This window comes from Podarcis pityusensis (genome assembly GCF_964106645.2).
Source record: "Podarcis pityusensis genome assembly, chromosome: 18".
Taxonomy (NCBI): domain Eukaryota; kingdom Metazoa; phylum Chordata; class Lepidosauria; order Squamata; family Lacertidae; genus Podarcis; species Podarcis pityusensis.
This window is the reverse complement of record NC_138043.1, coordinates 5,623,810-5,636,437: the sequence shown is the minus strand read 5'-3', so window position 1 is coordinate 5,636,437 and position 12,628 is coordinate 5,623,810. Positions and strand designations below refer to the sequence as shown.

Below are 12,628 nucleotides of genomic sequence, written 5' to 3'. Positions count from 1 at the left end.
ACCCGCGTCCCAAGCCTTACATACCGCTAATGTCTGAAAATAAAGGAACCATTGGAGCTCTTGAAATCTGAGCCTGGTGCCCTCTCAAATCCCACAGATGGGTTAGCTGGCAAGGCATGAGGGATTGGGAACTTGCTCATTGTTACTTTTATTGTTGTTATTCAGGGATGGAAGGGCCTTTCAGCGGAATGGAGAACCTGGGTCGTTTCCCTTCTGGGATGAACCTGGGCAGGATGAGCGGTGAGACAAACGATTGCTAATCTTCATAAACTGCTTTGCGCTTAATAGGGCTTGGGAAGGAGAATGGTGCTGAAACCCACAAGATTTTCAGAGTATCGATTCTGAGGTTCTTTATTATTTTTTTTAAAATGATATTTATTCAAGGTTTCAAAAGAAGGATACATAAATAAGAAAGAGAAAAATAGAAAAAAGAAAAGTATAAAATATAAAAAAACACACAATTAAAAACAATTCCATCTTTTCATCACTTATCTTTCATTTACTTGTTTCCCGGACCTCCTCATACCTCCCTTTTCTGTATTCCAGTTCAATTTATTAGTCCAGCAATTCCTTTCCCTCCTTTTTAATCCTGATCTTTAATCTTAATATATTATAGCATTAGGTTTTTACGTATTGAAAATCCAATTTTTCCATATTCTTTTATACCATTACAGCTAGAAACCACTTAACTTCAATCCAACATCATTCTAACATTCATTAATTTTACAATATTTCTGTAAGTAGTCTTTAAATTTCTTCCAATCTTCTTCCACCGACTCTTCTCCCTGGTCTCGGATTCTGCCAGTCATTTCCGCCAATTCCATGTAGTCCATCATTTTCATCTGCCATTCCTCCAGTGTGGGTAGGTCTTGTGTCTTCCAATGCTTTGCAATAAGTATTCTTGCTGCTGTTGTAGCATACGATTCTGAGGTTCTTTAAACCTTTGATTCTGATCGTCTCTCCCTCACTTAGTCTTGACAGGGATATGAGGGACCTTTTGGGGGCGGCCCTCCAAATACTCATGGGCTGCGACTCGTGTTATTCCTGGACATTGAGTTTCTGCACTCCAGCGGGTGCAGAATGCCACGGCGAGACTCCTTACGGGGTCCTCGCGGCGAGATCACATTCACCCGGTGCTATACCAGCTGCACTGGCTCCCGGTGGAGTACAGGATCAGGTTTAAGGTCCTGGTTTTAACCTTCAAAGCCCTATACGGCCTAGGACCCGCGTACCTACGGGACCGCTTCTCCTGGTGTGCCCCACAGAGGAACTTACGGTCTTCAAACAAAAACATCTTGGAGGTCCCAGGCCACAGGGAGGTTAGGCTGGCCTCAACCAGAGCCAGGGCTTTTTCGGCTGTGGCTCCAATCTGGTGGAACGCTCTGTCACAAGAGACCAGGGCCCTGTAGGACTTGACATCTTTCCGCAGGGCCTGCAAGACAGAGCTGTTCCACCAGGCCTTTGGCCAGGGCACAGCCTGACTCCCTCCTTTGGCAATCTTCGCGGAGCTCTAGCCCAATGGTTGCCATTAATCTGATTGGATTTAATTTTACAATGAAATGATTTTAGAATGTTTTATCATTTACTGTTGTTAGCCGCTCTGAGCCCGGCTTCAGCTGGAGAAGGTGGGATATAAATAAAATTTATTATTTATTATTGACTGGGGCGGATGGGTGGTCCAGCTGTATTCTTTTGAATGCCAGATGACAACAGAGGAGAGCTCTTGCTTGAGAAAGGCCCTTGGAAGCTTGACTCTGGCCGTGGTAGATTTTGAATTCCATCTAGCAGGCCTGTTTTGTCGGGTGCTTTTATTACTATTTATTAAAAAGTAATTAAATCTGTATGCTGCCCTTCATCCGAAGACCACAGGATAGTTTATGCAACATACAAAAGGAGAACACGAAATACCGTATTTTGGGCTCTATAAGACTCACTTTTCCCCTCCTAAAAAGTAAGGGGAAATGTGTGTGCGTCTTATGGAGCGAATGCAGGCTGCACAGCTATCCCAGAAGCCAGAACAGCAAGAGGGATTGCTGCTTTCGCTGCGCAGTGATCCCTCTTGCTGTTCTGGCTTCTGAGATTCAGAATATTTTTTTTCTTGTTTTCCTCCTCCAAAAACTAGGTGCGTCTTATGGTTTGGTGCGTCTTACAGAGCAAAAAATACGGTACATAACAAACAAACAAAAAAGAGGAGCAAACTATTAACGCCTCTCCTACAGACTACTTATCGTGTGCTTATTCATCACTTCCTGCAAAAGAAAAAAGTGTTGGTGCGACTTACAGCTGTGTAAAAACACAATAATAAAATCTGCCACAAATGCATCATTTAAAAGCAATGCAACTGACAAAAGTGTTCATCCACAATAAATGCAAAAAAATACCCTCCCCCCACATATGCCCGAACATAGAAATGGTAGCAAATTTCCACCTACCTGGCACAAAACGATAAATTGGGTCCCAAAGCTTGAGAGAAATGCCTTTGCAGGGTGCCAAAACGATGAGTGTTGGTACCAGGCAAGTTGTCCCTGGGCTCATTTTTGGGGATGGGTCGTAGCTTGGAAGAATCATTTGTTGAGTTGGAAGGGATCACAAGGGTCATCTCGTCCAACCCCCTGCAGTGCAGGAGTCTTTAACCCGACGTGGGGCTCGAACCCACAACGTTGAGATCAAGAGACTCATGCTCTACCGACTTGAGTTCCAGGTTTCAAGAGCGCTCCCTTTGCATGATGTTGTAAACAAAAATTGCCCTTTTCCCTTATGGGGTATCCAAGAGCCCATATAGAGTCCTTACATAGGTTCCCTATTGGTAGGAGAAAATAACAGAGGCCAACCAGAGAATATTGAGAAGCAAAGCAGCTAGTAAGCTTGATCTTTATTCATCTGTTGCAACAGGGTGCTCCCCTCACACACAGGAGAGAGGAGGAACCCAGAAAAATAATGTGCAAGGCCTTATAAAGACTTTTGAAATTGCCACCCTGTAGATCAAGACCACCCCCAGAAACATCATACCTACATCACAGAAAAGGCGGTCTAAAACAGAAATTTAAATGTTGTTTTTCTCCTGTCCTTGTTTATCTCCTGTCTGGCAGGTTACTTGATTGGATTGCCTGGGGAGCCTGGCCAGTCTTTTGTAGTGATAAATACTTAGTTCCTGGGCCAGGTCACAGGCTCACACCCTGTTCAAACACAGACATACCCTTAAGACAGGATTTGTGAAGGAAAAGACAATGGGGAGGCTTTTCCACTTTGACCTTGCAGAGAAAACATTTGCTCAGTTTAGGAATCAAAATGGCTTCAGGTCGGTCTTCCTGTGCTGATCTATGTACGTGTGGTTATGAACATTACCGTATATCTAAGACCTCAAAATTCCTATCACAATGGCGATAACAATCCCTACTATCTCTAGTAAGGGATGAAAATGTTCTTTGCCAGAAGCTCTGGGAAACCACTGCCAGTCAGTATAGACTGGGAAGCCGCATTTTCTTTGCCTCTGTGTTTTCCGCTCTCCTGGCAGAGGACTAAAAACTGCTCTTTGTTCCCAGAAATGGACCGTGCGATTGGAGGCGGGTTTGAAAGAGACTTCCCGAGGAACGAAATGGGGATGCCTCGTGGCTTTGGGGACACCCTGGACAGGGGGCTAGGTAAGTTTGGTCCACTCTGTGTCTTCCCAGCTGTGACAAACCCTTCTTAGGCTTGGATCTTGTGTGTGCTCGGCAAAGCAGCCACTGCCATCTCCCCCCTCTATTTTGAAAAGGGCGTTTTCTGGTTGTTGTCTTTACTCGCCTGACAACCAAAGAGAAAGGAGATGGCGATTACGATAACCAGGTCAGTTCCCTGCCCAGCCATCCTCCACAGTGCACACCCCACCATATTCTGAAGTTTCGTTCAAAAATGTGAGCTTGCGATAGAGCACACCAGTGTGTGGAGCAAGTCAGAGACTGGCAGAGAAATGGAGCTGCAGAGTCCTTTATGCTGGGGATAATTCAGACAGAAATCCCCAGGTGTCAAAAAAGGGGATTTGTGTATGCCACTACTGTGGCTCGTGTTTTGTTAGCCCAAAAACGGAAAATGAGTGAGGTCCCAACTAAAGAAGAATGGCAACTTAAACTGATGGAATATGCTCAGCTTGTGGACCTAACATATAGAATAAGAGAACAAGAAAAACATGTTTAAAGAAGATTGGAAAATGTTTATTGAATAAAGGTAAAGGGACCCCTGACCATTAGGTCCAGTCGTAGACGACTCTGGGGTTGCGGCGCTCATCTCGCTTTATTGGCCGAGGGAGCCGGCGTACAGCTTCCAGGTCATGTGGCCAGCAGGACTAAGCCGCTACTGGCGAACCAGAGCAGCGCACGGAAACGCCGTTTACCTTCCCGCTGGAGTGGTACCTATTTATCTACTTGCACTTTGATGTGCTTTCGAACTGCTAAGTTGGCAGGAGCAGGGACCGAGCAACGGGAGCTCACCCCGTCATTGCGGGGATTCAAACCGCCGACCTTCTGATCGGCAAGTCCTAGGCTCTGTGGTTTAACCCACAGCGCCACCCACGTCCCTGTTTATTGAATACATGGAGGGAAATTGTGTACACTTGATAATAGAAGGGAAGTCATTGATATCTTTAAGGTTGAATATTCTATATTGTAAAACAGAAAATTTTAAGAATGGGGCTGCGGGCTTGGAAGGAGGCAAACCTCAGAGTCCGTAATCTGCTGGGAGAAGCGGCTGTGGGTGAACCTGTTAATGCAATTAACGCCAATATTTAAAATACACTAATTGTGCTTGGGTCTGTCTCTTGAGTTGCCCCTTTCTAGAGGGCTTGTTCCTGCCTTTCCCTTGCTGAAGTGTTTCCTCTCCTCTTTCTCTTTCACAGGTGGCGGCGGAGGCGGGGCCAGCATCCCCACCATTGACCGCATGGCCCCCGGCCTCGACCGCATGGCCACGGGCATTGATCGGCTCCCCTCGGGCATGGGGCATGGCATAGAAAGAGTGGGCTCCGAGATGGACAGGATGGGGCTGGTGCTGGACCGTATGGGGTCCGGCGTGGACAGGATGGGCTCCGGCATTGACCGGATGGCTCCCCTCGGGATAGACCACTTGGCGTCCAACATGGACCGCATGGGCTCTGGGATAGACCGAATGGGGACAGGGATGGAGAGGATGGGCACAGGGCTAGGGTTCGGCATTGACCGCATGGGCTCCGCCATGGACCGCGTCGGCACAACCATGGACCGCATGGGCGCCGGCGTGGACCGCATGAGCTCCGGCATAGAAAGGATGGGCCTGGGCATGGACCGCATGGTCCCTGCGGGGATGGGGCCCGCAGGGATGGGCCCCGTGATGGACAGGATGCCCGCGGGGCTGGACCGCCTTGGGGCGGCCTCCATCGACAGGATAGGACTGGACCGCATCGCGGCCAGCAACATGGACAGGATGGGGCTCGACCGCATGGGGGCTGCCGCCACCAACATGGACAGGATGGGGCCCGCCATGGGGCAGGGCATGGGGGCAGGGCTAGACAGGATGGGGCTCGCCATGGGGAGCACCTTCGAGAGGACGATGGAGATGGACAGGGGGAACTTTGCCGCCGGAAGCTTCGCCGGCGCCCTCGGGACTGGAGGACCTGCTGCTGCCGCCGGTGTAGCCAGGAAGGCTTGCCAGATTTTTGTGAGAAATGTGAGTGGGGGCATGATGGCGAGCCGCTGTGTTGAGCTTTGGGTTGGTGCTGGGAGGTTTTCATAGGCTCAAACCTCAATAGGTTGTGTGGCTGGATGTAGCGCAGGTCTTGGGCGGAAAGTTTCTGCATCGTGGTAGGAAAGGATTTTGAGTTTCCTAGCAAGGGGGAGGTGCCTGACTTCTGGTGGGTGGTGGTGCTTCCTCCCCCCGGTGGGGGGTGGGGGGGCCCCTGTGATGATGATGATGATGATGATAATGATAATAATAATAATTTTATTATTTATACCCCGCTCATCTGGCTGGGCTTCCCCAGCCACTCTGGGCGGCTTCCAAAAATATATTAAAATACTACAATACATCAAACACTAAAAGCTTCCCTAAAACAGGGCTGCCTTCAGATGTCTTCTAAATGATGATGATTCTGACTACTTTTTTCTCTCTCGCTTCCTAGCTTCCTTTTGATTTCACGTGGAAAATGCTGAAAGACAAGTTCAATGAGTGTGGTGAGTAGCTCAATTCAGGAGCGACCCGGAAATTCCCAAAGGACACGGGAGAGCTATGTGTATTCTCCTGCGGGGGGGGGGGGGGGGGGGGAGGATCGTTTTGTGGGCTGGGTTGTCCTTCCCATGTTGCTCTATTAGGCAGGATTAGATCGGGCATGCCCCTCTCCCAAGTGGGGAGGGAGACCCCTCCAGTTCCCAGTTCCTTCCTTCTGAGTTCCCAGAGCAGGCTGTGTGGCAGATGTATTGTCCTCTGAGAAGAGACCGTTTGTGGATTTTGAACTTACTAAATCGGGAGAAGCATCCAGTCAGCCGGGAGATGGACAGTCCTCTTTCTTTTGGCTGGCTTTTCTGATGGAGCAGGTGGGAAAGATGCAGTGGTCAGGCTTAACCCCGTAGCGATGCCTGTTCTCTTGTTGGGAGAAGGCACTTGGGGGCCAGGAGGGGCTTTCTGGGGCCAGGATTGTTGCCTGAGTGAGGGTAAATCTCCTTACTACCGTATGATACAGCCTTGATTGGGCCAGAGGGATTTGCCACTTCCTTCCCCCATCATTGAAGGCTTGGCGCTCTCATTTCAAGGGGGTGAAGGGTTAGACCACGGGTCAGCAAACTTTTTCAGCGGGGGGCCGGTCCACTGTCCCTCACACCTTGTGGGGGGCCGGACTATTTTTTTTTGGGGGGGGGAATGAACGAATTCCTATGCCCCACAAATAACCCAGAGATGCATTTTAAATAAAAAGACACATTCCATTCATGTAAAAACATGCTGATTCCCGGACTGTCTGCGGGCCAGATTGAGAAGGCAATTGGGCTGGATCCGGCCCCCGGGCCTTAGTTTGCCTACCCATGGGTTAGACTTTTGCTAAAAACTTCACTCTTCATGGGGGTTGCTGATTTAAGTTTGTCCGCATAGGAAGCTGCCTTGCACAGGGTCCACCCTGGGTCTCCAGCTGTCATTGGGACTACAACACCCCTGATCCATAGCTAGCAGAATCCGTGGTTGGGGCTGTTGGGAATTGCAGTTCAGAAACAGCTGGAGACCCAAGTTTGGGAAACCCCGGTCTACACCGACTGGCAGTGGCTCTCTGGGGTTTGGAGTCATGAAGTCTTTCTGAGCCCTACCTGGAGATCAGACCTGAGGCATTAGATGCTATGACACTGAGCTTCAGGTTTGCAGTAGTACGGCTTGAGCCTTTGAGGAAATCATTTGGGTACCACTAATAAAAGGCAGAAGGGACGCGGGTGGCGCTGTGGGTTAAACCACAGAGCCTCTTGGACTTGCTGATCAGAAGGTTGGCGGTTCGAATCCTCGCGACGGGGTGAGCTCCCGTTGCTCAGTCCCTGCTCCTGCCAACCTAGCAGTTTGAAAGCACATCAAAGTGCAAGTAGATAAATAGGTACTGCTCTTGCGGGAAGGTAAACGGCGTTTCTGTGCACTGCTCTGGTTCGCCAGAAGTGGCTTAGTCCTGCTGGCCACATGACCCGGAAGCTGTACGCCGGCTCCCTCGGCCAATAAAGCAAGATGAGCGCCGCTACCCCAGAGTCGGCCACGACTGGACTTAATGGTCAGGGGCCCCTGTACCTTTACCTAATAAAAGGCAGAGTGGCCTACGTGCCAGCATCTCTCTGCTGCTCCAGACTTCCAGTCCAACTCTCAGACTTGAAACCAAGGCGTTCCTACGAGAGCCGGTATCAAAATAACATGGTGCAGAAATGGATAAGGCGGACCTATAACTGATAAGGAATGCAGTTTGGGCAAGGAGGACAGACCTGGGCTAAAGCGAGTCTTCTTCTCCCACAGGCCACGTCATGTATGCAGACATCAAAATGGAGAACGGCAAGTCCAAAGGGTGCGGCGTGGTCCGATTTGAGTCCCCGGAAGTTGCCGAAAGAGCCTGCCGTATGATGAACGGGATCCAGCTTCGTGGCAGGGAGATAGACGTGCGGATTGACAGGAATGCCTAAGTTTTGTTTTTTGGCAGGGGCCTTTTTAAATACGAAGGGAGAGCGCTTGGGGATTGTACTTTCTTGTTGGGATTTTTTTAAAAAAATTGGGTGTGAAGATGGTAAGACAACTCAGTTGCTTTTTGGAGTAATTTTAGTTCCTTTTTTAAAATAAGATTTGTTTTCCCCCCATTTTACTGTCCTGGGTTTTTGTTTTTGAATTGAAACTGTGTTTTAACATGCACAATCTGGTTCTATGTAGTGGCGTCGCATTACACTATGTCTTTGGTAAATAAACGCCAGTGGCGGGTGGCTATCAAGTCTTGTTCCCACCCTTTCCCTGGTTAGAGAAACTCTTTGGAAAGACCCTCTGAAGAAAGCAAGTCATGCTGATTCACTTCTGTGAATTTATGAAAAGTTTCTTTTAGGGTTTTTTTCTTGGAAAATCTACAACTAGACCATGAGTCAAACCAAAACCACATGTCTTGTATGAAGTCGATGTCTATATTAAAAGTGTTCTCTTGTGGCTTACAAAGAATTCTGTGTTGGTTGTCACTGTGCATTTTGCAACACTGATTTGCGGGCAGAAGCTTCATGCCAGTATTTGAAATTAGCCAGACACATTTTGCAGCTGCCTGTTGGCCACTGGTGATGCCTGGGAGCCAGGATGGTGTCTGGGAATAACTGGATAGCATAATGAATATCATACAGTCTAATAGTAAAATAGTTCATTGTAATAAACAATCCTCTCTCCCCTCCCCACTTTCACAGGCCATAGATTATTTAATGGCCAAAGGCCTCGGTAAAGAAACATGTACAGTGGTACCTCGCAAGACGAATGCCTCGCAAGACAAAAAACTCGCAAAACGAAAGGGTTTTTTGTTTTTTGAGCTGCTTCGCAAGACGATTTTCCCTATGGGCTTGCTTCGCAAGACGGAAACGTCTTGCAAGTTTGTTTCCTTTTTCTTAACACCGTTAATACTGTTGCGACTTGACTTCGAGGAGCAACTCAGAGAACGCGGTGTGGTAGCCTTTTTTGAGGTTTTTAAAGACTTTGGTGATTTTTGAAGCTTTTCCAAAACTTTCCCGACACCGTGCTTCGCAAGACGGAAAAAACCGCAAGACGACAAAACTCGCGGAACGAATTAATTTCGTCTTGCGAGGCACCACTGTAATGATGGTGCCAAGGCGAGCCTCTGGGGAGACTCCCCCGAACTGTCAAAACGAAGGGAGAAGGGGGGAAGGCTGCCGGCAAAGCAACACAGCTGACCCCCTTATCCCGATGGCTTGGGGTGGGCTTGGGAGTTGGGGGCGGTGCGCCCAATGTCACCCCCCTCAGTGTGTGCGTGTGGCTGCGCTCGAAGATGTGCTGCTGCTCACGAGGCAAGGCAGGGTCCCCCCAAGGGTGGGACATGGACGGGACGGGCGGGGAGAGGGACGCGTCGCAATGCAGCTCAACGCTGCTCGGTTCCACAGGCATTTTGCAAAAATGCATTCAAGTTGCATTTTGTCGCTCCAGTGTTTATCATCTCCATCTGGTATGCAGGATGAGACCCTCCCTGCCCGCAGACTGTCTCGCCAGGGTGCAGCATGCTCTGGTTACCTCTGTGGGGCTACGTTTGAAGGTGACCCGGAAACTGCAACTACAGTGGTGCCCCGCAAGACGAATGCCTCGCAAGACGAAAAACTCGCTAGACGAAAGTGTTTTCCGTTTTTTGAGTCGTTCCGCAAGACGAATTTCCCTATGGGCTTGCTTCGCAAGACGAAACGTCTTCCAAGTTTGTTTCCTTTTTCTTAAAGCCGCTAAGCCGTTAATAGCCGCTAAGCCGCTAATAGCCGTGCTTCGCAAGACAAAAAAACCGCAAGACGAAGAGACTCGCGGAACGGATTAATTTCGTCTTGCGTGGCACCACTGTAATCCAGAATGCGGCAGCTAGACTGGGGACTGGGAGCGGCCGCCGAGACCATATAACTCTGGTCCTGAAAGACCTACACTGGCTCCCAGTATGTTTCCGAGCACAATTCAAAGTGTTGGTGCTGACCTTTAAAGCCCTAAACAGCCTCGGTCCTGTATACCTGAAGGAGTGTCTCCACGTCCATCATTCTGCCCAGACACTGAGGTCCAGCGCCGAGGGCCTTCTGGCAGTTCCCTCACTGCGAGAAGCCAAGTTACAGGGAACCAGGCAGACGGTGGAGTACAGGATCAGGTTTAAGGTGCTGGTTTTAACCTTTAAAGCCCTATATGGCCTAGGACCCTCGTACCTACGGGACCGCCTCTCCTGGTATGCCCCACAGAGAAACTTACGGTCTTCAAATAAAAACATCTTGAAGGTCCCAGGCCACAGAGAAGTTAGGCTGGCCTCAACTAGAGCCAGGGCTTTTTCGGCTGTGGCTCCGATCTGGTGGAACACTCTGTCACAAGAGACCAGGGCCCTGCGGAACTTGACATCTTTCCGCAGGGCCTGCAAGACAGAGCTGTTCCACCAGGCCTTTGGCCAGGGCACAGCCTGACTCCCTCCCTCGGCAATCTTCGCGGAGCTCTGGCCCAATGGTTGCCAGTGGCTTGAATTAATTAATTTTATAATGAATGATTTTAGAGTGTTGTTTATGCTGTACTTTTGTACTGTTTTATTGTTGTTAGCCGCCCTGAGCCCTGCTTCGGCTGGGGAGGGCGGGATATAAATAAAATTTATTATTATTATTATTAACATTGACTTGCAGGTCCCACTTGTACACCAACTTGTTTCTGATCTAGGCTGGCTGAACATCCATTTACCAGGACATTATAACTCAAATGAACACTACTCCCGTCTCATTAACAGTAAATAGGAGGAGAAACATACAAACAGTTGTGTGCCCTCTTATGACCCAGTGGTCATTAGAGCTTACTGCCCATCTAGGCAGTAATGTGACAAGATTCACCTGCATAGCTAACCAACACGACCCAGCAACTCAGTGTAACTCAAGCAGTGGAGGTGATAGATGTACTTTCCCCCGTTTTATTTCTTTGTTTTGTAGCACAAGAAATTATATTTCTATGGTGCTTTTCATTCGCACAAATCGCAAAGCAGCTTACAAACAATAAATAACAATGACATAATAGAACATCACAAATGCAACATGAAGCAGACAACGTAAATCTTATGTACAGGATTAGTCTCCTTTCGGATGAGCCTCAGTGCTGGGAGAATGGCTGAGTTTTAGTTACAGGTAGGTAGCTGTGATGGTCTGCTGTGGTCGAAAATAAAATAATTCCTTCCAGTAGCACCTTAGAGACCAAATAAGTCATTGGTATGAGCTTTCATGTGCATGCACACATTCTTCAGATCCTGAATTTTGCTTCCCCTTCAAAGCATCTCTACTTATCCCTACATTCCAAGCAGAGATCTTTGTTTAAAAACAAATTCTCAATCGGTTTTGTAATAAATCGGGTCATAACCGTGACTCATGAAGCTGGTTCCTCCACTGAGAACATATGTGCTAAAGGTGGGGGATAAAAGACAGGGTAGGACCGCAACCAGCAACTGGAATACCTGAAGATGCTGTTTTCAACAAGAAAAAAAAAAGGAAAGGAGCCAAAGTGAAAACCAGACCTGAAGTCCTATCTTCTTCTTCTTTTTTTTAAAATATGGAACGCTTCACGAATTTGCGCATCATCCTTGCGCAGGGGCCATGCTAATCTCTGTATTGTTCCAATTTTAGTATATGTGCTGCCGAAGCGAGCACTGAAGTCCTATCTTCTGACCTGAAAACCCAGGTCCTTAGCTCCAAATGGTAGGAGTAGGTGTTCCATGTAGGATATAAAATGATTATAATATAATAATGAACATATAACATGGTTATAATATAATATAATTATATATAAAATATATACCCAGTAGGTGGCAGTGTGGTGTAGAAAAGTACTTTGACAGCTCGTGAAAATATATATAACAACACATTTCTCTAGCTACATTTTCTAGTACAAAGAGAACACGTCTTCAAGAGGGTACATAAAAGAATACACTCAAGTACATTTGAATCAAGTCATCCAATAGTACATTTGAAACAGGTGATTGTTACATTAAGGTACATTCTCTAGGCGATGAGAGTGGGGGGGGGGGGGGAGTGATTTAGATAAGGATACATATAGGAAAAAGATACACCATACATTCAGGGAAAAGATACACCGTTTAGACCAAAGATACATTTAGATATATTCTTGAAGTCAAATGAGAAAGATACAAAGAGTAAACCGCACATTCAGAGGATACGTTTTTTGAAGTCCAAGGCACAGTTTATATTCTTGTAGGATATTAAAGCAGAATACTATATATTTGATATTGGTAAGGTCATTTTCCTTTATTCCCCTCCCTGACCCTGATTCTCTTACGACAATAATAGAATTAATATAATCTTACATAATATAATTAATATATTATTATTATTATTATTATTATTATTATTATTATTATTATTATTATTACAATTAATAATTATATAATAAATAAATCATAATATATAAATAATAT

General features: G+C 47.3%; 1 protein-coding gene across 2 annotated transcripts in view; it reads left to right on the top strand.

Annotated features, from left to right (window-relative positions):
- Positions 1 to 8,655, top strand: part of HNRNPM (heterogeneous nuclear ribonucleoprotein M) — a 28,049-nt gene extending 19,394 nt beyond the window's left edge. For both annotated transcript variants that reach the window (XM_080988939.1, XM_080988938.1), the window contains 5 exons: positions 166 to 240; positions 3,543 to 3,641; positions 4,871 to 5,673; positions 6,125 to 6,176; positions 7,975 to 8,655. In XM_080988939.1, the coding sequence (XP_080845065.1) occupies positions 166 to 240; positions 3,543 to 3,641; positions 4,871 to 5,673; positions 6,125 to 6,176; positions 7,975 to 8,138 (1,193 nt within the window). In that variant the 3' untranslated portion in view covers positions 8,139 to 8,655. The remainder of the gene's footprint in view (positions 1 to 165; positions 241 to 3,542; positions 3,642 to 4,870; positions 5,674 to 6,124; positions 6,177 to 7,974) is intronic.
- Positions 8,656 to 12,628: the final 3,973 nt, after the last annotated feature.